Here is a 25,493-nt window from a genome sequence, read left to right as displayed (position 1 = left end):
GTGATGTAAGTGTAAGATCGCTATTGTAAGGTGACGACTTTCACAATAGCCTGATCTGTTATCAAGATTGACTACATTAAGTTGTTGTCCCAGAATGTGTCAGAAATCTTGATACTAAATTTGCCATGATGAGTTATCGAATTGTTATCATTAAATGATTGTTCCGAAATATGTTGGAAATTATGATAACAATCATATCATGATTGACTACATTAATTTGCTGTCCCAAAATGTGCCGGATATCATGATACTAAAATTATTTCACTTGTGATAATGACAATGTTACAATTGTCACTAGAATCAAGGTTGTAATCTGATAAGACTTCAAGTAGTTGTCCCAGAGTGTTGGATATCAGATAATCCATATCTCTCTGAGATATGAAGTATTTCACTAGTAAGTGTCACTAAGTGAATGATCATGTCAAATGAATGTGTATATCTAGAATGTTGTTCCTTAAAACTTAATTATGAAATTCAATCCTCTTTTGCTAAGAGGGAGTGTTAAGGATATAGCTTCATTCGGATTAAAGCAAGTAATATATATAACGACATTGAACGAAGGGTCATGTCCCCGTAGGGTCATGACTCTATGTGGCATAAGCCACGTAGAAGTCATGCACCTACGTGGACATGACTCTTCATCCTTTTATTTATAGGCATCGACACTTGCTGTGAACCAAAACCAATAACTGTGGCAGTTTCACGAACCAGCAAGCTGTCGATATTATCATAGAAGATTAATAGTTAAAGTTATATATATATATATACACACACACACACATCGGAGGTAAAACATACTCATTGCAGTGATCTTATTAAAGTCTATCCTCACTACATATTACCAGACTATTGTATTCTCTATCTTTGATCTAAATTCCTTTACAGGTAATCATATTTAGTAGAGGTCGTGTTTTAGCATTGAATCTGCAGAAGACTTTATGGTTGAAGTTTTGTGCGTTTTGAAGACGTCTTGAAGAATAAATAAAAACTTTAATACTCTGTGCAGCTATATACTGGAGATTATGCCTTTGTGGTATAGGTAGATGAAGCGCTTTTCATGTTTGGCAGATAGCACAATATAAATTTAAATTGGCACTCTCGATTCTTTTGTTTTTGTTTTGGAGAGATCATTTTACATGGCTGAGCATAAAAAGATATTGCTCCTTAATGGTTCACTTTTACTATGATTGCGGGTGTGTATCAAAGAGATGCTGCTGAAGAAGTCTCAGTACAGTTAATCCGAGTTCGTGTCTACCTTGGATAGAGGCTGTACGTTTCACATTTTTGAAGTACCATTTTGGAGTATCGTATGTTAGTTGGTGCTCTCTCTTGCTTAGGGGTTGGAGCCTTTGTTGTTCACAGTTGGTGCTGTGAGCAGAGTTGGAGCTCTTTTTTGAGTTGTAATCTGGGTTGGTGCCCATTTGAAGTTTATGAAAGAATTTTGATGCCGTGGTTTTTTACCTGAAAGTTTTCCACAAGATAAATGGTGTTATGTCTTTATGCTTATTCTCTCAGTTTCTTTTATTTGATTCTATGTTGTCAAAAGTTTTAAAAAATTCACAATACTGATTCACCACCCCTCCCCCCTCTCAATATTGCTTGTGTGCTCTTCAAAAACAACATTCACAACTCTATCAGGCATATTTGTTTATGTGACGATGCATTTTGCGTTAATGGATAGCTTCGGTCGGATCCTACAGGGCCGACTATACCATCAAAATGTGTGAAGGGCCTTTTCGGCCTTACACATTTAAATAAGTTCAATTTATATGTGTTCGATTTTCATATTGAACCGTTGGATCAACCACCTTGGAAGACGTGTAATTATAATGTAATCTTTCACTAACAAAAAGACATGTTGGTTAAAATATATCCGATCACTAATGAAGAGGCATAATTGTTAACTAGAAGCTGACTCTTGAAGGATCATGTTGTTTGGCATCACCAATACGTGGGCCTATAGTTTGTGTTCCCCTTCACTTCCAAGGCAATGGAATTAACATCACGGCAGTCCGATTTTTCTCTATCTTCAGCGATTCATATCTAGCAGATCGTGTTCCTTCTCTTGCAGATTGGAGTGCATATATTCTACAGCAGTTCACATCATTCATTATGTTGTTCATTGATATTCTTCTACAGCAGTTAATGAATTCAACAAGGATGACCGAGTCTTACAGTAGATCGTAGATTCTGTATTGTAGATTGTTATCATTCCTATATAGCTTCACGAGTGAAGCCAATTTATTGTAAAGACATCTATTATATTTATAAATACAATAAGAAACATTATTGCTGGGTTTTTCACCTTCAAGAGGAAGGTTTTCCCAGGATAATATCGGTGCATTTGTGTTTGATTTGTTGCCTATCTAATCTGATCTTAAAACTTAACATGGTATCAGAGCCACGGTGAAAGAAGATCGTGATCAGATTCTCTACAACTTCTAATTATTCTCTCCTCTCTCTCTCCGTCGAGTAGTATCTCTAAGTCTCGAAAATGGTAACGGTCTTAAAGTCGAAGATAGGCTTGAAAGCGCATCTAACTTAGCTCATGGAAGTTTAGAGTGCTCATTGCACTTGAAGAAAATGATCTTCTTCAATTCGTGGAGGAAAAGGATTTATCCGAACCTAAAGATCATGAGGAGAAGCTTCAATTCAAGATAAATGCCATCAAAGCAAAGAAGATATTAATTGACTCCGTGAGGGATCACTTGGTGCCTCTCATCTCCAAGATGACAACTGCGAGATATATGTTCAAGACCTTGGAAGATTTATATGAGATTAACAACGTGAGTAGGGCTCTTGCTTTGAGGCAGCAACTCCACCAAATCAAGATGGCAAAGGGAGATTCAGTCATCACCTACTTCATGAAAATTTCAGAATTGAGAGATCAACTAAGCGCAATTGGGGATCAAGTGATTGATAAAGACCTTGTCATGCTAGCCTTGAATGGTCTGCCTCATTCATGGGAGCCATTTATCCAAAGCATAAGTGGAAGATCCAAATTACCTAAGTTTGATCAACTCCGTGCGGATTGTGTTCAAGAAGAATCAAGATTGACAACAAGGGGAATTATCAAAAGCTCTCAAAATGAAGATACACATGTTCTTGCCACTCAATCTACCAAGAAGCGTAAGAATTGGAAGAAGGGCAACTTCAAAAGGAATAGAGATTTGAAATCAGATTTTGCACCTGATTCTAGGAAGAAGAAAGATCTTTCTCGCATCCAATGTTTTAGGTGTGACAAGTTTGGTCACTTTGCAAAGGATTGTTTGACAAGACCTAATCATCAAGGAGCAAACATCAATGAAGTCTCATCTCAAAAGGAGGTTGAAGATAACTCCAATGGTTTTCTTTTCATATTAGCATTATCAAGCAATGTTCCTACGGACAATGATACTTGGTTAATTGATAGTGGAGTCTCTCGACATATCACCGGTTATCGAGAGCACCTATCTGATTTAGTGGAGAAGGAGTCACATCTTCAAGTTATTATTGGTGATGATGCACGCTATTCTGTAAGAGGATTTGGTGCCACATCTCTAAACCTTGAATCTCGAGTTTCTCTACACCGAAGTGGTGTGTTGTTCGTGCCAAGGATAAAGAGAAACCTTGTGTCTATTTCAGCCTTGGAGGATAAGGGCTATCAAATTGCATTTTCTGAAGGAAGAGTTCTTGCTTGGCCTAAGAACTCCAGCATCAAGACTGCTCGTGTGATCGGAAATCGACATGAGAGTTTGTATAAACTCTCCACTTTCCCTGTTCAAGCTCTTATTCACGATTCTTCCTATTCTGGTGAACTTTGGCACAGAAGACTTGGACATCTTCACTTCCGGGCTCTTCCATCATTGGAGAAGATGGTAAAAGGTATTCCTAAACTTATTTATGTACATGATGGTACTTGTAAGGTTGTGCTATGGGCAAAAATATTAAGAGTCCTTTTCATAGCAATGAAAGTAGGTCTAAAGAAATACTAGATCTTGTACATTCAGATTTATGTGGTCCAATGTCAATTCCATCCCTAAGTGGATGTTTGTATTATGTAACTTTCATAGATGACTACTCTAGGAAGACTTGGATTTATTTCTTAAGGTCTAAAGAGTCTGATGAAGCCCTAGGTAGGTTTAAAGAGTTTAAAACTCTTGTAGAAAGTTTATCTGGGAAGAAAATTAAAACTTTAAGGTCTGACAATGTAGGTGAGTATACCTCGGGTAGCTTTCGTGATTTCTGTATTGAGGTAGGGATCAAGAGGGAGTTTTGTGTCCCTTACAACCCTCAAGAAAATGGGGTTGCAGAAAGAAGAACAAATCTATTGAAGCTGCAAAAGCTATGATTCATGATCAAGACCTTCAGATTTTTCTATGGGTAGAAGCCTCTAGAACAGCAGTGTATGTTCAGAACAGATGTCCTCATCAAATATTACAAAATATGACTCCTGAAGAAGCCTTTTCAGGGATCAAGACTGATATCAGTCACTTGAGAATCTTTGGTTGTCCTGTGTATGTTCATATTCCCAAGGACAAGAGGACCAAGTTGGAACCTTTTGGCAAGAGAGGGATATTTGTGGGCTACAGTGAAACCTCCAAAGCCTATCGTATTTACATCCCTGGTCAGAAGCAAATAGAAGTAAGTAGGGATGTCACATTTGAGGAAGATGTTGTATTCAGGAAATCAAAGGGTTCGTGCATTGAGATAGATGATGAGACTCCTCACGACATGGATGTTGATCATGCACCTGAGATTCCGAGGGAGTCTATAGAACCTGATATGAATGATGATCCAATTGAACCTTTGGATCCCACTGATGAGCCTAGAGATATGGTTGTGTCTCGAAAGAGACCTCTTTGGGCAAGAAAGACATTGCAGGAAGCAAAACCGTTTGCCACTCCTAGAGGCACATTCAAAGAAAGTAAAAGACCACAGAGATTCTCTAATTATGTTGGATTGATGTGTAATCTTATTGAGTCTGAACCTTCCAGCGTAGAGGAAGCCTCAAAACAACAGGTTTGAAAAGATGCAATGGATGAGGAATATCAATCCATTCTCAAGAATGATGTGTGGGATATTGTGCCTAGACCGAAAGGGAAGTCTGTTGTATCTTCCAAGTGGTTGTACACGATTAAGCATGCAACTGATGGTAGCATTGAAAAGTACAAGGCTAGATTTGTGGCTCATGGCTTCTCTCAACAAGAGGGAATAGACTATGAAGAAACATTTGCTCTTGTTGCTCGCTATACTTCCATTAGAACCATCATTGCCATTGCAATGGCTAAGGGATGGAAATTGCATCAGATGGATGTGAAGACTACTTTTCTCAATGGTGTGATTGAAGAAGAGGTCTACATCGAGCAACCTGAGGGGTTCGTGATTAATGGGAAAGAGTCTCATGTGTGTAAATAGAAGAAAGCCCTATATGGTCTTAAACAGGCTCCTCGGGCTTGGTATGAAAGAATTGACAAACACTTAGTGGGTTTGGGTTTCTGCAAGAATGATGCTGATCCAAACCTTTACTTCAAGGTATTCAATGGTGATATGTTGATCTTGGCACTTTATGTTGATGACCTATTTGTCACAGGAGAAGATCATCTCATTGATAGGCGCAAGGAGTTGACTTCAGAATTCGAGATGAAGGACTTAGGACTCATGCACTTCTTTCTAGGGTTGGAAGTTTGGCAAAGGCCCAATGAGATTATCCTAAGTCAAGGAAAATACACCATCGATATCTTGAAGAGATTTGGAATGACAAATTGTAAATCTATGTCCACGCCAATGGAAACTAACTTGAAGAAATTAAGGGAAACTGTAGCTAGTTCAGATCTTGTGGACCCTACCATGTACAGGCAGTTGATTGGGTCCTTGATGTATTTGGTTAACACTAGACCAGATATTTGCTATGCAATGAGTGCACTTAGCCAATTCATGAGTGAACCTAGACAGATACATCTAGCTGCAACCAAGCATATCTTGAGATACTTGCGTGGCATAGTTGGATATGGCTTGAAATACTCTTCCAGTGTGGACCTGATACTTGAAGGATATTCTGATTCTGATTGGGCAGGGAATGTTACTGATCGGAAGAGAACCTCTGGTTGTTGCTTCAGCTTGGGATCTGCTATGATTTCCTGGTGTAGTAGGAAGCAGTCTTCAGTAGCTCTGAGAACTGTAGAGGCAAAATACATTGCAGCATGTGTCGCAACTCGCGAAGCAGTGTCGCTTCGTAAGCTCCTTGCAGGATTGTTTGGACAATCATTGGAGCCTACTACCATTCATTTTGATAACTAAACCTGTGTGAAGCTTTCAGTCAATTCAGTGTTACATGACAAAACAAAGCATGTTGAGATTCAGTACCACTATATCAGAGATATGGTACAAAGGAATGTTGTTCAGTTGAGATACATTTGTACTGAGGAACAGACGGATGACATTCTCACCAAGCCTCTTGTGAAAGTGAAGTTTGTGCATTTTCGAGACAAGCTTGGAGTTGTGGAGAATAAAACCCTTGCTGAGAGGGAGTCTCAGCATCATTAATTACTTGATATGTATTATAATGCATTCTTCTCTGTGAGAGAAGTTTGAGGTGCAAGCCCTTGTTATGCATTCTTCTCTGTGAGAGAAGTTTGAGGTATCAACCCTTGTTATGCATTCTTCTCTATGAGAGAAGTTTGAGGTATCAGCCCTTGTTGTGCATTCTTCTTTGTGAGAGAAGTTTGAGGTTCCATCCCTTGTTCCACCCTCTGCGAGTAGGTATGGTGGATGTCATGTGAGAGACTCCATGACTTGGCATTAGTGCTTATTCACCCTCTGGGAGTAGCCATGGTGGATGTCACTATGTGACTCAGATATCGAGAAGGATTCCTCCCTAGCTAAGAGGGAGTGTTAATGGATAGCTTCGATCGGATCCTACAAGGCCGACTATACCATCAAAATGTGTGAAGGGTCTTTTCAGCCTTACACATTTAAATATGTTCGATTTACATATGTGTCCGATTTTCACATTGAACTGTTGGATCAACCACCTTGGAAGACATGTAATTATAATGTAATCTTTTGCTAATGAAGAGGCATAATTGTTAGCTAGAAGCCGACTCTTGAAGGATCATGTTGTTTGGCATCACCAATATGTGGGTATATAGTTTGTGTTCCCCTTCACTTCCAAGGCAATGGAATTAACATCACGACAGTCCGACTTTTCTCTATCTTCAGCGATTTATATCTAGTAGATCGTGTTCCTTCTCTTGCAGATTGGAGTGCATATATTCTACAGCAATTCACATCATTCATTCTACCGTCCATTGATATTCATCTACAACAGTTAGTGAATTCACCAAGGAAGACCAAGTCTTCCAGAAGATTGTAGATTTTGTATTGTAGATTGTTATCATTCCTATATAGCTTCAAGAGTGAAGCCAATTTATTGTAAAGACATCTATTATATTGATAAATACAATAAGGAACATTATTGCTGGGTTCTTCACCTTCAAGAGGAAGGAGGTTCTCCCAGGATAATATCGGTGCATTTGTGTTTGATTTGTTGCCTATCTAATCTGATCTTAAAACTTAACATTTTGGACTCAAAAAAGTAGGAGCCACCTTCCAAAGGGTAATGGATAGTTCATCTGTCAGTTTGATAAATAAGATCATAGTGGTTTGTCAAGATGATTTAACTTCTTATGCCAAGGAAGAATTGACCATTGTAAGCACTTGGAGTTAATATTCCAATAATGGGATTTCCTTATATCCCAAAAAATGCGTATTTGGCATGAAAGAAGGCAAGCTCCTTGGGCATATATCGTCCAAGGAATAGGTGACAATTAACCTTGAAAGAGTTAAAGCAACAGACCTCATGCCTCAATCCAAAACAATTAAGATAAAGCAATTCTTCTTTGGACAAATCAACTTCATTAGGTAGTTTGTTAATTTGAACCGATCAATCTTTTGATCCTTCTTTTAAGCTACTAGTTTAGGAATAGGATTAGATTCATGTTAATTTGAGCCGAATTGAAATATCTCAATTTTGTTGATAATCAAACTCAAAACTCATTGGAAAGTGTATCATTCACATATTTCCTAATCTCATATAAGGCCTAGAAAAAACTAATAATCCCCTTGTGGATAAATTACATAACCTCTTAGTGAAAACCAGGCATCCTTGACCAAATAATCAAAGCATTATTCAAGTGGAAGCATTTTGTTCCACTTAAGTTTGTGTATCAAAAGCGACATCAATAGAATTGCCCACCTTCATTGAACTAACCTATAACATAACCAATGACTCATACTGCTATTGGCCTAGAAAACAATTCTCTGACACAAATAGATCAATTTGTTCATCCCATACTCAAATCATAATCTCAACGAGGACATTCCTTTATTGTATATTAATAGTGCTAGTAAACACCCTTTTACATGTGGTAAAGTCTAGAGTAGGTTCTAACTACGTTTTAACAATTACAAGAAAATGCAGTGGGTTCCACTACTCACCATGAGGTAGGGGGATTGATCAAGGTTAAAGTTCAGTGGATGCATACATACTCTTCATAAGAAAAACCAAAGAACAAATTGGCACCAATCAAATTTAGTTCCATGGTAATGCCAAAACAGAGTTCTACAAGTTGGGACCAGAACAAAACATCAATTTGTTTGACCCAATGCCACAAATCAAGACATGTGCCAATACTCTAGCAAGTGCACATTTGCACAAATTTGATCCACACCTAGTTCACATATTTTCATCCAAGAAAAGTGCAAAACTTACTGACTACCTAGCCCAACAACAAATACTAGTTGCAACCTAGCACATGCACCAAACATTGTCTTGACTCTGTCCAACTTGTTCAAAACAAACATCAATAGCTTTGCCCAACAACATCTTGATTTTTTACTTAACTAAATAGATACAAGCCTTTGGCTCTTTTGTTGGTGAAGATCCTCACATCACATTATAATTTAAATATCCCTACTTAGAAATCCCTCTTTATATAGAACTCTTGTATAACAAAAATAAGCATTTGTTTAAAATCTTTATTTGTCATTACATGTGTCATAACCCCTCTTTGGACATTGGATTATTGTGATTAAATAAATACGATAATTAAAACATTTATTAATTAACATTTAATAATATTGGAAAATCGTCTCATTTATGAGACTTCACGATTTTCCTCTAATATATAATTATTAATGTTTATTATTATTTGTTATGATTATTATTTATGTTATATATGATCATTATTTACTAATAACAAATAAGATTTTATATATAAAATTTATATTGCTTAATATTAAATTCATATTTATCAAATTATAATAATATAAGTAATATAAATAAATAATAATAATAAAATAAATTAAGATAGCCGTTTTACACTATTGATGGGTTGGCCATTTCAGAATTGTTTCTACATTAGCCGGACATGGAGACAATTAAAATCGATAAACAATTAAATAAGTTTAAATTAAAGATTTAAACTAATTAATAAGAAAACAAGCTTGATATCAAGAAACCAATATTAATATACAATACAAAATACTTATAATGTATCAATACCTTATAAAGTAACACTAAACCTTAAGAACATTACACGGGCGTATTGCACCCAGCAGTCGCATTATATGTGATGCGGTGCGTATAGACTAAGGTGCCCGAAAGGAGTTACGGGTGGACCAGGGAGCGGTGACTCCAAAAGTCACCACCGCTCACCCCTCCCTCAGCAGTCACAACCCCTGGTTGGATCCGCTCCAACACCCCCCACTGGTATTAAAGAACAAGCCGTGAGGAGGAAAGAGGGGGGGAGCGTGGGAAGGAATAGCGGCAGGGAAAGGTGGTAGCAAAGGACACAGATTGCGGATGGGGGACATTACAAATATCGTTGCCGTTCATCCTCCATATTCTAAAGATCATACACGATAAACTAATATATAAGAGTTAAAATATGAAGTATGAAATAAACCAAGCATCTCTAAAGAACAAATTCGACATTTGCTTATGCATTGGAAACTCTCCTTCCCGTGGAAGAATGGAAGAGTCTAGAATACGGAAGTTTTGTACTAAGACTGTTAAAGACTCCCTCCTATTTTGGACGACCCAACTCATCATTCTTTATAATTGCTGGCCAAGACAAGAGAACATACGTCGGGCTGAGGATATCAATTGAGCCATAATGATGAAGAGATCGACTAAATATGCAGAGCGATGGTTATCGATGAAGCACAAATAGGAGATGGCAAAAATAGCATATGCTCTTCTCGATCAAATAAACAAAGGGGCATACGATAAATAATGTAGGCAACAATCGTAATGGAAGTTGATATGTATAACATCAACTAATAGGATTGCACAAAAAAAAAAAACGTAACAACCTAGTATCATAGTTACATGGAAGAAGGATAGTCGACATACTTGGCAGTCAAATTGAGGAACGTGTTTATTATAAACACTGCATATTATGAAGACTACATAGCTACGATGGTCAAGCCCACAATCACAAATACGTAGACAAATATGTCAGAGGACTCCGTCCACGAGGGTGATACATAGTATTTAATTGATGGTCACTATATCAATAATACAATAGTGGAGAAGGTTATATAGACGACGAATATTAGAAACTAGTCAATGACATATCATTATTATGAAGATACTTAATACCAGTGGACTATTACTTGATTAGTTAATCCAATTATAATTTGGAAAAGTGCAATTAATATACAAGAAGAAGCATTAAACGTATCTTTTGGGAACACAACCTATCATATTCAAAGTCAAGATATAAGAAGGCTTTGAAGATTGTTTGTTTAGGGGAGAGGGACCATTATTTGCTTACCACAAAGGAACGAGTAGACACAATGATTAATTATCATCACTATAGGTGGCAAGGAGAAGACCGATGGCATACGTATACCCATCATATTAGAAACAACAGAAAAAGTATATATAGTGTTCCAGATGTCAATTACAACAAGTTAGAGAAATAGATATATCCATACACCAAATTGTAACTCATAATTCTTATTATATAGTATCTATTTTTAAGGTTGGTAACTAATTACTTAGGAAAGTAGCCACCTATGTTTTAAAGTGTTAGTTAATTGTCCTCAGTTTCCAAGAAATTAAATAGGGGACATTACAACATGTCTCTCTCTCTCTTTCTCTGTGCATAAATCTTTCATTCCCTGTGCATAAATATAAAACTCAATTCAAAATGGTAGGCTTTCTCTTTTTTATCATTGTCCCTCCAATTTACCTAGGATCAAGATCAATGTCTAGATATAATAATTGCATTTTATACAAGAGAAACACAAGCATTAGATACAAAATGCTGGAAACCCATTTTTTTACTGGGTTTTACATATTTGAACCATACAACTAAGCCAGTTATACAAAGGACAAAGAGAAAGTTGAATAAATTGGACCTTCTCCAAATTCTAGGTACAAGTCAAATCAAGAACTTATATGAAGGAGGATTTCTAGCACATTGTAACTAACTCTTGCTGAATATATGAGATAATTTGCTATTTTAAGGATCTAATGGATCTGTTGTGAATAATATTGTCATGTATCTTTTCCAAGTGTAGATCATTAGGAAACCCTTATCCTATCATTTGATTTCCCATAGGCTAATGGCATTGTGCAAGGGAAATAATTTAAAAATTTAAGTTGTTGAGAAAATAACTTTATGATTTATTCATAAAAAGACAAATGTTCTCTTAATAATAAAAAAGGTTGTTCAAAAAAGAGGGAAAAAATGTGTCACTATGAATGGGGTCAAGAAATATTAATTAAATGACTTTCTAAATACTTTTGAATAAAGTTGGAGGGAAATAGAGACAAAAAAAATAATATTACTTTTTTCCTCGAAAAGCCTATATAAGGAGTTAAGGAGTGGAGAGGGTTACCAATTCATATTATCAAACCCATTTCTTTTGAGATTAAACATTGTTCATCTTTTCTTCCTTAGGACGAAAAAGCCTTTGGCAAAAAATGGATTTGATAATGAATAGCTCTTATTCATTCAAATAAATCCATCCTGGAATTCTCATTGTGTTGAATAGATGCAAAGTTCTTCTAGTTTCAATTATTTAGTTATGTAGGATCTTCAGTATATATTTTGATTTGGTTTTCCAAAATTTGCGTGTGTGGAGTTTTTAGATTTTGGTTTGATGAAGTTTTTAGCCTCTGATTAAATTGATTTTTAAATATTTATTTTATAAAGATTTAATTGTTAAATCTTTTGATGTTACTTTGGCTCATTTCCTTGGCTGGTTGTACCTCTTCTCGTTGTTCAAAATCATACAAAGTGTTGATTATTATTGTTGAAAGATTGGTGTTTTAGAGAAAAAATACTGCCATACCTTTTCATTTAATCTAATTGCTACCTTTATTATTCCAAAATAGGGACCGCAGCTATTTTCCATCTTGGCTGCTTCCTTTCTGAATATCATTTTTACATGTTATAATTATTATAATGGCTAATGAAAAAAAGTGCAATTCATCTTGAGTGAAGATTTTAATGTATTTTTGAATGTTTCAAAAGGGGCTTCCATACAACTATAAGGAAGTTTGCAGCCTTTTTAAAGCTACTAATATATTATGGTTCAGCCTGCCATACATCTTCAAAGGCAGTTGTACCATGCTACATATTTTTGATAAGGTTTAATATTAATGATCTTACAAACAGCACTAATTCTAGTAATTGTTTCAGTGATATTTCTGCAACTGCTATTGATTATAGAAATAATGATTTTCATTGTAAATTTCCATGCAGTTACTCCTAGAAATAATTATTGAATAATAGTTTTGTACTTGTAAGTCTCAAAAGCTATCTTGCCAAGACATTAGAATATCATCTACTTTCTAGCATTAATATTCCTAATGTTAATTTGAGTGATTCTCCACCAGATTGAGATTTTCGTAATTTGTTCTAGAAGGCTTGTTGCCAAACCTAGATCTAGTTATTACCAATTTTCAGTTTGTAATTAATCTAGAAGGTTTTCTACCAGAATAAGTATTACATTACATCCAAATATTTGTAGAAATTGTAATATTTATTTGTGTGGCTTGCCACTAACAAGCATTTTATTATAATATCAGCCTAAACCCTTCACCATATGCTCTCACCTTCCCCATATTGGAATCATGGTGATCAAAAGGTGTTAAGGATCGTGCATTGTTCACTGTAAAATACAAAACAAAAAAAATCAATTCGAGACATTAGAAACATGTATATAAAAGCCTTAGATACAAGGTTTATAATAATGTATGAGTTTTGTGGTTAACCAAATAGTATTGGTGCCTCAACCTTCTTTCATGAGATGTACCTTCTTTTTTAAGTCCATTTAATCCCATGCAAAGTGCATTGATCCTCTAGGTAAAGGTGCAACGCCAACTAATCTCTATAGGAAAAGTGGTAGTTGTTGGGCCCATTTTAAACTCATTATGAAGGAAGTGACCACATTACTGATAATCCAACATCACTCAACTTGGCAACAAAATGCCCAATACCATCATCTGAATACTTTACGAGCCCTAATCACTATTGTTCCTCGGCCATGAATGGCAGTACCAGTTGAGATACCATCAAACATTTTGCCTCCTTCGGTCCCCATTATTTGTGAAATCATTTATATCTTTTTTCCCTGTATTATTCATTCTGTATTCAACCTCTGTTCTTGTCTGCAGATGTATTTATTTACAGTCCCATTGACTCCTTTTGGTTGATTACTTACTAGTCAACTTTAAAGATATTTCTCTTTATTTTCTGTTCTATTTCATTTTATACCACCAATTAATCTAATTTCTCAACGCTGCTGCAATTTTTTGAGCCACATGAGTTCCTCACATGATTTCTAGGAGTTGAAAATAGGTTGTATTATCACACTGAACCATAAACAAAGACATTTCACTTCTATACGGTATTACTGTATTCTTACAACTTTGATAGAAATGAAACGCCATTTTCCAGCAGTTAGTCTGACATTTTGCAGGTCTACACTTTTCTAATCTCATCATATGAGAATTTATTTTGACTTGCGAGGTAGCTGATAAATTGAGTCAAGGAAGACAATTTAACAAGTTGCATGAATGACCATAGAGATCTGATGAAATTGTGAAATAGCAAAGATCGATATGAAGCCTCTTTTGTATTGTATCTTACTAATAGGTATAGTATTGCATGAATATGAGGCAATTTGTAAGGGAACTTGAACAAATTTTATATTTTTTTCTTCATGTGATCTCTAACTTTAGGCATGGGTCTTTTTGTAGTGATCCAAGAGATTGATCACTTCTTTCTTTCAACCCATCACTATTGTTGGAGGCATTAAGTGCCTTTTTGGCACTTCTGGATTGCATATGGGCAGGTACAGATCAATGAGCTTTCCTCTTCCTAGCTAGTTACTATGGCTGAGACTCACTCTACTGGTTGTGCTCCTCTCATCTTTGGCATCAAGAACCCTCTTACACCTCCCTTCCATGCTGCAAATCTAAACAATGGGTTTAAAATACCCTTTTCTTCCCACTACCAATAGTTATTCAGCCTCGAATGATGGGTAGGACAAGAGGAAAAAGAGAGGAGAGTGCTGTAAGTTCTATGCAACATCAACTACCTCTTAGGATTGTCCAAGCAGCACTCCCCTCCCGCCCTAATCCCCAACTCTGAACTCTCCCTAACAAGTACTCTCAAACTATGCAGTGGTACACCCACTATGATTGATGACATTTTCATTGGCTTCTCTAATGCATCTTGGATAACTAACACTTGAGGATTTTAATTCCCCACCTAGATGGTCTTCTATTTATTACCTTATGGGGTCTTTCTCCACTTTTTTTCTTTTACTACTATACTTGCTTGCAAGCATTCATTTTTCAAGTTAGCCCCCTTGTTCTTATTTCTTATGTCTAGGGCCTCTTTTTTGTCCAAGTTCATTACCTATTGTACATATTAATCCCTTTGATCTATTTTTTGGTCATTTGTGGATTTTTTTTTGTAAAGTAATTTGTTGGGGTTTCTTTTGGGCCCCACCATGATATTGTGAGCATTTATTCACAAGACCCATATCCTATACATTCCAACCATCTCACCAAGGAGAAATGTTTTCTAGACCAGCATCTTCATAACCCTGATCTCTTTGGGGAAAATCTTCCTTATAACCCTCTATATCCCCTTTTCATAATCCCTAAACCTAGACCCCTCCCAATACATTAAAACTGGCTGCTTCGAAACACCTCCCACAACATTAACATTTTGGGGGGATTCCAAATCATATCTTGAACATTTGGAGACATACTTTCTTGGTTCTCTTCGATAATTTTACTTCCAAATCCTTCAATTGTAGTAGACTTCTGTGATAAAAATTGCTGAAGCATAGCACCTTCTTTTGGGCCAGCAGATGCCTCAGCCACAGTCTTCTTTGTGTCATTATCCATAACACCCTTTAAATCTTTTCAGTTCTCGAATAAGATAGACTTATTGGAAGAGGACATAAGATGGGAAATCTAAGAGGATTTCTAAGATTGATGCTGCTTCTATTCATTATTCCACCACGACGCATTTCCAAAAGATTTCTTCATATTGCAAGGACAAGAAGCAGCCAAATGCCCTACACAGAAACAATTTCTACATCTAAATGCTAGCATTTTATAATCTATAAGCTGCTTTCATATATCTTTTCCTAGTTACAACCAAATTTGTTCTGCCATACCCAAAAACAAATTCATCTCAACTAAAATATAAGCAAAAGTAGAACGAGTAAGCTTTTTAGTTTCAACTGAAATGGAAACAAATTTTCCAAAGGAACTACCAATAATTACCAAAGAGGATGGAAACCAAAATTTAAGAGAAGACTGGGTAGTCTTATCCAAACCAGCATAACATTGAAGTCTTATTTTAATGGGTTGAAATCTAGGTACCTCTTGGTGGACATTTTATCATCTACCAAACACTTAGAATAAAATACCACAAGGATACTCTATCCTCTCCTAAACAAAATCACTACTTGTGCCAAGATTGCGAGAAAGACCACAAGGCGACTCCAAGGTCTATATGTGCGAACGAGCGACTTTAGTGAGATAGCTGCTTGGGTAGTGTGTGCTGAAAATATCAAGGGGGACTTACGCTTATCGACCGGTATCGTTCACGAGTTGAACTTAGGCAGATTTGACAATTTATGCTCTATGTTTTTGGATTTTCTGGTTTAGGACTAAAAAAATAAAAAAGGATGAGGGTTTAGGGATTCTATACTACTTCTAAGCTATTCCTATGAACTCGAGAGACGGTAAAGATTGGGTGAAACTGGTAATGATGCCTTATTTCACCACACTGGGACAACTACGCAAAGCGTGTGCAATCTTCTAAGGTTATACTTAAGATTTTCTTACTTAGAAAGAATACCAACAATTGAACGATATCATTCCAAGTAGAAGTTAAATATCCATATTAAAAGATTAGGCTAACTTTGCACATTGAAAGGAAATCATCCATCCAACAAAAGTATGAGCAATACTTCACCAATTAATACTTATCAGATCCATCATTCATCTAATAACTTAAAAACAAACTAAAGAAAATCTAATCTAATTGTTGAAGAGGAATATGCAACCATGCAACCATTTAGCAATAAAAAGATTTCAAAACAATACTGATAATGAATATTTTATTACTCAAATAGCTCTGTGCAACAATTCATAAATCTCTCCACAACAATAATGAAATGAGAGAATGTGGGTTTATATAGAGTTTTGAAAGAAAAATAAATGGCCGAGATGGATCTAAGATCAACGACTGAGATCTAAACAACCCAACCCTAGATAGAGTTTCCCAAAATAACATCAAAGATCAATTACAAAAGAGACAAGTGGCGCAAGATGCTATTTTTTAGGATTGTATCCCTTTCTTTTGATATTCATTGAACTTGGACACAATTTGGTCTGCTTCCTCTATCGTGACATGTGGCAATAGGTTGACCTTGAATTCCAATCCTTCTAAGTCATCTACACAAAGAGCAAAGGTGAATTACCAATCTAGCTAGTACTTCTGAAAGGCATCTTTGATGGAAAGGAGGTTCGATGCTTTAGCCAGGTTGCTCTTCAAGACCGGTCCTGTGATGGCAAAGATGTCCTGTGTTTTGATCTTCAGATTCTCCAGCTGCATATCCCTTTCTCGGATGGTTTCTTTCTCAAGTATTTCTGCAACTACAAGGAAGATCTTATACTGAATGGCCCTTATTTGTTCTTCTATTTTATCAGCATCAATCTTCACCTTTTCCAAGAGTTCATTCCGTGCAACCAATGTCCAGTGCCAACTGTGGAAATCATAAGCAGCCCCTGCTTTGATTATCTTGTGATTAACCAGCTCTTGGGATGAAATTCCTTTGAGTTCTCGAAGGCACGGAATGATTCTTTCCTGGACATCTTGGAAGTCAGCCCACATTTCTGCCATGTTCTCAATCCTGGAAAGCAAACAAGAAGTTTGTTCATATGCTCATGAACTTGGTTGCCTCTTCTTTTGTACTTTCCATCCAATCCCTAGTTTCTCTAGTTGTCACTGCATCTTCCTTAGAACTTTTGATTGTCTGCTGCGAATCTAAAGTGAGAGAACTTCTAGGTTGGCTTGATTAAGCGGCTTGGTGGTCAATTGCCAAATATATTCTTTCAAGCACTCTACTTCTCTCTTATGCTCATTCTTCTTGTCTATCTCCTCATCCAGTTTTGCCTTTATGGAAGCAACTGAATTATCTAAGTCATCTTTTTCTTGGGTCTTTGAGCTTGGGCCTAAGTCAAAAGTGGTGATCTCAAACTCATGAGAAGCAATGTCTCCTTTTGCTTTGTTCACCTTAGGCACAGCTATATGCACTATGCGGTTACTTGTCTCATCTCTCTGGATGGTAGAAAATCTTTTGGTTAGATTCTTCACAGCAGTTTGTTCTAACCTGGCCAAGAAATTTGCCATGTTCTTCTACTACTGATGTATTCATCTTCAATCTCTCCTTCAGCCATTCTAGAACGGTGGGTTGCTCGATGCCTTCTACCTCTTGGTCATCCTTTGTTTCTATGTCACGTGCAATCCCCCGAAGAGCAGAAATCATCCCTTCTTGAAACTCTTCCTCTTCAATATCTGTGTCATGCTCTGATTCTAGCATTTATGTGCCAATAGGAGATGGTGGCTCTTCATCTTCCTGATGGACTGATTCTGCATTGTCATCATGAACTAAAGAAGGAATTTCTATTTCAGCCAATGACTCATCAATATTAAATATGTATTTCTCATTCCTTGATGTGGCGGAACGAGATGGTTCTATCCTCTGCTTCTTCTGAGCAGGTTCTTCATTCTCAACTGCCTTCCCCTTCCTTTTGGCATTCTCGCTTGGTCTGACATTTTGTGTTGCTTCTTCATTTGAATAATATCCTTCTACTACTCCCATTAGACTATAAGTCAAAGTTATATTCTTCTATTTCAGCCTGTGACACTGTTGATATACCCACCACCTAGTATATTTCATGACTGGCTGCATTAGGGTGGTTAGGTTTGCATGATCTGGTTCTGACCACTTGATAGGAGGAAGAGGTGCATGCTCATCAAAACCAGGTTGAGTATGCTCTCCATTATCTTCTAACTAATCTAGTACGAGAAAAGGTCGAGTTTTTTTGATGAAATTTACAGATAGCCTGGAATATAACCTTTTCCTGGTTTCATACTCATCAGCAGCATTTGCCCAAAAATCTTCTATATCTACTTTATATCTGAATCTTTCCTCCTTTGTTGATCTTAAGTTATTGTTAGGATCATAATTGGTTCTGGATTGGTAGAAGGTAAAAGAATACAACTGCGTCTCAAGCCTGGCACTCTCAATTGCCTGCATAGTTGAACAAGATTCTTCCATATTCCCAATGAAGAATGGAAAAGATATGGTTGCCTTCTGCCTTACTCTTTTGAAACTCTGATATGTCTCCAATTGTCTGAGAACTTCCAATAGGACCATCCTATTGGTTGGGTAGATTGGCAATCGATAGGGATGGCCAGCGAAACCTTGGATTCTGATATAAGTGAACTTCGGAAACTGGATAAACCAGGATCCATATCGGTTGATCAAACTTTTAGATTCATGAGAAAATCTGTTATGAGTACGTCCTTGCAGTGTTCTTGTTATGTACATTAGGAATGCGTCATGGGCTCAAAAACTTTTCTCCTTGACCTGCAACTGAGGATAACAATTATATGACCAGAATTCATTCTCACCACCTCCTACTATGCCATTGCAAATCAGTCCTGAATATCTATAAGTTGCAACCACCAGATAAATTATGTACGAACTCATGTGGAATGTCTTTGTCCTTTCCAAGTTCATCAACTAAGGTTATCACTGATTATGCAAGACCAGTTGAATAACTTGGTTCCTGAAGTGATTTCATCCATGAAATAATGCATCCATGTCTCTAATAGTTGACCCTTAGGGCTGCCCATTACTCTATTCAACAGTAGGATTATATCACCATACTCTTCCTTAAAGAATGGACGCAACAAATACTTTGGCACTTTCCCTTGAGATCTTTTCTTCTCAAGCCAAGACTTGTTTACATTCGCAACACAAAATTCAGACTGACTATCATAGACCCTTTGGACTTGTCCTTTAGTCTTGTAGGTGGTTTTACTATGCTTTGGTATACCAAATGTCTCTTGGATAGACAATTCTAAAAGATTAGCTAGGACCCTTCAATTTGGTGCAATGATTTCTCTAGATTGTGCTTTATAGTGCAAGGCACATTCGACAATCAGCTCAACACACTCTTTGGCTAGTGGGAATCCAGCCACCTAGACAATTCCATTTTGCGTCATCCTGCGAGCAATAGGTGTAGGAATGTGTCCATGTCCATACATTCTTTTCTTAAATTCTTCCATATCAACATGCTCGAAATCTGTGTCAGTGATGTTCTTCCACTTGGACTTGAGTTTGGACTTCAACTGCGCTCCCTTGCTGGCGAACTTCATTGCTACCGGTAAAAACACGTGAAAACTCCATGTTATTTTCAGAATTTAATTCTGATTTTAAATTCTTTTCTGAACATTTTTACTTTCAGCCTGTTAAAGATCAAGTCTTTGAAGGGTTTGCTCAAGAAATTAATGAAAAATAAGACAGAAAGATGAGGAAATTCAGTCAAATTGAGTTTTTGATTCTTCCTTTATAACTGAAATTTACCTCTGATTCTGAAAATCTGTCTTAAAATCAGAGAAAAGTGATTAATTTCTAGGCCCTAAACACTTAGAAGAATCTCTCAACCTGAATAGTGAATTGTGAAAGTGAATTGGTTGAAAATATATAGAGTTTAGGGTTCTTAAATTTAGAAGTTTTTGATTTGTTTTATTGTTTTGTTTTTTTAAATAATTTTTATTGTTTTTTTTTTTTGTATTAATCTTTCCAAAATTGAAAGTTTTATTTCTTCTCTCAAAAATTTGATTTTATCTAGGAATCTTCTAGAACTTTCTAGAAATTTTGAATTTTGACAAAATTTTCTAAGTGTTGAGAATCAAAAATATTTCGTGAATTATGATCAGAATTTCATCTTTCTGGCATGGCAAATTTATTCTCAATTTTAAGTCTTTGGCTAGGTATCTTCACATGTTCCATTTCTGCCTGGATGAATCAATGTGTCAGTGTATAATTGACTTCCAAGGGTTTGGACAATTCTTCATGCCTTTGGGTTTGTAATTTTGGAAGGAATTTATTTCAATTTGCACATCCTATGTCTTGGCATGTTTCATGTCAATTGGACAATCATCTTTCAATTTGTTTTGACTTTCTTTTCCCTTAGGCGAACTTGAATCTTGTTTGTCTTGCCAATTCATGTCTTGGATTGTCTTGGATCGGTTCTTGGAAGAACTTTTGGACAGTTATTTTTAGGTGAATCTTCATCTATCATCTCTTGGTGAGCTTGGACAATCATACGTCCTTTTGTCATGAACCATCCTTCTTGTACTAAGCGAATTTTGGGAGTTGTTTTTGATATTGTGTTTGCTGTCCATGGTGAATTTCAAGATGGATCAGACAGTTTCTCTTTCTTCTTGTCATATCTTTTATTTCATTTTTGTGTAATGCTTCATTTGTCCAATATGTTAAGCCATGTTTTGTGAGACAAACTTCCAACTTGAATGCCTTCTTTCTTGGTGGAATTTACATGCTATGGACAGGTTCGTATTATGCTTGGAAGGTCATGTGGATCAAACTTGAGTAATCTTTCCTTTCCAAGGCAGATTTGGATGGCTTTTAAAGCTTCAATCTGCTATCTTCAACTTTGCTAATCATGGCAAATTGGGATTGTAGCAGTTTGACAATTTTATTTAGCTTTCAAACCCTTGAATATGTGAATTCATATTTCTTTCTTCTAGACAGGCCAGAGTTTACTCTTCCTTAGGCAAGTTCATTTTATACTTGGAAAATCATCAAGGAATCTGTCAAAGGATTTATCTTCAGCATATGATGATCTTGGATGAGTTTTAGATATGTATCTTCTTCCAAATTTGTCTTGTTTTCTCATCAAGGGCAGATTTGGTCTTCTGGACAAGGTGAAGTGCAGATTTGATTGATCTTTCTCTCCTTAAGCAGATTCAAGGATGAACAATGGTGAACTTTTCTGAATATGATAAGATATGAAGAGCTTTATTGTCTTATCATCAAACATTCAATCTGTTGTTAATGGCGAATTTGGAGGATATGCTGCACTTCTTGAATGCCTCTTTCAAACCCTTGGTCTTGCTGCAAATTTAATAACGTGATTGAACTTTGGAGCTGCTCCTTTGGCGAATTTTAGGAAGAATTCAATCTTTCTTTGAAGAAAGAAGTGTTAATGGGATGAAACCTTCTTTTATAGCTTCTTTGATGGCTTCTAGAAGCTTTATCATATCTTCTCAAAGTTTGAACTTTCTTTGATAGGCAAATAATGAAGTATTTAATGAAATAAAACCTTGTCTTATAGTTTTTTTGGAGACTTCTGGAAGCTTTATCTTAACCTTTTGCTTGGCACACAAGGAAGTAATTTTAAGAAAGTTTTATTGCTTTAAGTGTTCCTTTAGGAAGTTCGAACTCTTCATTAATTTCTTCTAGAAGGGAGTTTGCAAATTTAGAAAGTTCTAATGCTTTATTCTTCTTCTAAGAAGTTCGAACTTCTCCTTGGAGGCTTCCATTATGTTTTAAAAAGTTTTATTAGCTTTATTCTAGAAGTTTATTTTCTTTCTAGAATATGATCTTGACATGTCACTTGACTTTAATTGTTTTAAATGCCAAGTCATCACATTTGCCAACTTCACCCCCTTTGAAAAGCCATGGCATCTTTCATTGCCAACTATGAAGGCCTTCTTGTCTAGGCGCACTTGGAAAGAATTTGGACATATTTTATTATTTGCTTGTGCCACACACTTTACACTTTCTTCTCCCTAGGCTGACTTTGTCAACCTTAGGCAAACCTTAAAGAATGCTTGACATGTCTTCTTGAGCGAATTTTATATTCCTTGTGCCATGCTTCATCAAGGCGGACTTTGTCAACCCTAGGACAAGGCAGACTTTGGAGGGTGTTGGACATGGTGAAAGTTGCATACACTTAGCCATTTCTTCTTTGATCCAAGCTTGACCATACATAGGAATTTGTTAACTTTTGCCATGAGTTAGTTGACCCTTGGTAGAAGTTTGTCTTCTGTCGGACAATTTTAGCTTGGACATGAGGTGCACTTAGAAGATTGTCAGACATTCTTGTGTATGAATAAGCTTAACCCTAGGCAGGAGTTTGAGCAACTCTTGCCATGGATTAGTTAACCCTCGATAGGAGTTTAATATTTGTCGGACAATTTACTAGACAATTCTCCTATACCTTGGCAGACATTGATTATGCTTAATCATCTTCCATGCTTGACATCCTTGGACGATTTTAACTAATCGTCTGCCATTCCGCTTGCCTAACCTTGAGCCTTGTCAAACTTATCTGCCATTTTTTCTTCAACTTGGGCGAAATTTTTAATGTACCACTCCCAGTTGCTTAACCTTGAACTTGATCAACAGTATTCATGCCATGTTCATACCTTACTGGTTCACCTGGAACAAAAACCCTAATTAGGGTTTCTCTTAGAAACCTCATTTTTTAAATCTGAGAACATGGGTGTTGATAATATGGCTGATCTTTTGGAACAAAACCCTAATTAGGGTTTGCATTTTTCTTTTTTCCCTTAAAGACATAATTTTCAAAATCTGAGAACTTGGGTAGGAATAATTTGGCATGAGGATTGAAACCCTAATCTCAGGAAAAAGCAAAAATTTTCAAACTCTTTCTTCTTACATTTAGAAACAAAATCTTTCAAATTCCGACAAAATGGATAGTAATAGAATGATTCGAGGAACAAAACCCATGTCACTTTCAAAAAAAGCAAAAAAAGCAAAAATTTCTAAAAATAGTAGGTTGTTAGAAATGACTCAAAGCAATTGCAATCCTCGTCCTTCGGACCTTCTAAGCACTTTGGCGGAATTCAAATTCAATTCTAAGCATAAATTCTCAATTTACCCAGAATGACCTCAAAATTCTAATTCTTAACTCTCTCAAAATGAAGATTTATGAAAATGCAAAGCTAGGACAAAACCTTAAAAAAAAAGCGAAAACAAGGGGTCCCCATCTGCGATGGGGCGATGTGTGAATAAGGTCACAACAGTACCAAGGTTTCACATATAGAGAAGCATTTTCTTCCAAACATGTTCAGCCTATTGATTCAGCACTTGCAAACTCAGCCTGAAGTTTTGGAATTAACAAATTACCAACAGTTCTTCATAGCACACAGCTTTCTTTCCAACTTCTCAATCCAAATCCACTAGTAGTATCTTCTCTGCTTGTGTGACCATTTTCACTAATACCCCTCACCATCTATCTACCTTTGAAACACCAATCCTTCTTTTACAAACTTCTGCAACTATAGTATATGAAAACCTTAAAATGGAGCTCCCTTGATGACCAGCAATAAGAGATTCCTTGTGCTTGACACCTGCATTGACCTTCAATCCATCAATAAGCTTATGCAGCAAAACTTTTGTCCACACGTTCTTCTACCCTTCTCAACCTCTACAGCCTTTCCTTTTGCTTGAGGATCTGCAATCTTCACCACCACACCTACCAAATCCTTTCCTATTAATACGTCAAGGTTTTCACATTAGAGTGCCCATCCCATCCACCCTAGATATCAATGTTAATGATTAGTTGCTAAAAAATTATGATCATTTGTGTAAATATTCTCTCTCTTTTTCTTTCACCCATAATTAGGAAAATATCCTGAAAACTTATTGTTCAAAAACCAGCTTATCAAAAAATTTTTAACATAAAAGGTACCTGAATAACCATTTCAAAATATAACCAATGTTGATTGCAACAGAAAAGGCATTTCCAACTTTATGTTACAATACATTTCTTACATGGTGCAGAGAACATGAAACTTGAGCCATACCTGAAATTGTGCATATTTGCTGTTCTCCATTGTCAAAATTACCTGAACATTGCAGAGAACCTGTGCAAGAAGTTTAATGGCCAAAAACTCAAAGAATGATTTCAGAAGGTTTATCTGTGTTTCCAATTCTGTGTCCTTGCCAAAATGTGTCAATGTCCATAAAATACATTTCAGTTCACTCCAAGGTATGCTAGCATCTTTTATAAACTGAAAAGGATGAATATCCCATATGATTTGAGCTCCCATGTCATACAACTCATTTGTTTGTGTACACATGAGAGAATTTTTAATGGCTTCCAATTTGGAGTCCATTGTAATGACAACAATTTTACTTGGATCATAGTGCAATGCAAGACTTAATGCAAAGCAAAACGGGGACTCCCCAAATACAAGGATGTACTTCTGATTATCTTCTCCAGTTTCAGGCAACAGGTTCAAAAGTGATGTTGCAGAAGGTATTTCATCTTCGAACTCAACATGCTCCCTATATTCTGGAACTTCTGACGCCTGAACATCATGAGAAAACCAGCATGCATCTCCATAGCGGCAACCCTACTCACAAAAATTTAATATGCATCTTCTCAAAATGCAAAACAATAGAATATTAAAAAATCCCTAGGTCATAATAAATATGAGCAATTTTCGTTCACTGAGAAAATGCTTAAATATGAACAGACATCATAAAGTATCGCAGACCATATCATGGCGAGCCTAGAGCCGTACCTCTAAGGTCAAATACTTTTTGCATATTTCTGGTTTGGCATAATAGGAATGTGAAAACAAACAGTTATCTCCCCTATTACACATTCCCTTAACAAAGAATTTGCAGACTGGAGTAGCAGATGTCGGTTGGCAGCCATAAGCTTCTTCAGTATTGGCAGAATTTGGTTGTGTACACTGGGCTCTTATCTATGAAAAATTACGAACAATGAATTAAAATCAGATATTAAGGCAATATCTCATGAAACTTGAAAGTAGACATCGTCACTGCACAATAATTCATATAACTTCAATTTAGACAAAGAATCTGCT

At 36.3% G+C, this 25,493-nt stretch overlaps 1 protein-coding gene across 2 annotated transcripts in view; it reads right to left on the bottom strand.

Annotated features, from left to right (window-relative positions):
* Positions 1-25,493, bottom strand: part of LOC131034562 (DExH-box ATP-dependent RNA helicase DExH8) — a 279,913-nt gene that overhangs the window by 9,235 nt on the left and 245,185 nt on the right. Inside the window, exons 12-13 of one of the 2 annotated variants that reach the window (XM_057966082.2) lie at positions 25,185-25,370; positions 24,462-25,013 (exon numbers count right to left, since the gene is read on the bottom strand). In XM_057966082.2, the coding sequence (XP_057822065.2) occupies positions 24,462-25,013; positions 25,185-25,370 (738 nt within the window). The remainder of the gene's footprint in view (positions 1-24,461; positions 25,014-25,184; positions 25,371-25,493) is intronic. The other variant, XM_057966083.2, reaches the window with a different exon arrangement.

This window comes from Cryptomeria japonica, chromosome 5, assembly GCF_030272615.1.
Source record: "Cryptomeria japonica chromosome 5, Sugi_1.0, whole genome shotgun sequence".
Taxonomy (NCBI): Eukaryota; Viridiplantae; Streptophyta; class Pinopsida; order Cupressales; family Cupressaceae; genus Cryptomeria; species Cryptomeria japonica.
Note: the sequence above shows the minus strand (reverse complement) of the source record. Positions and strands in the feature narration are given on the sequence as shown.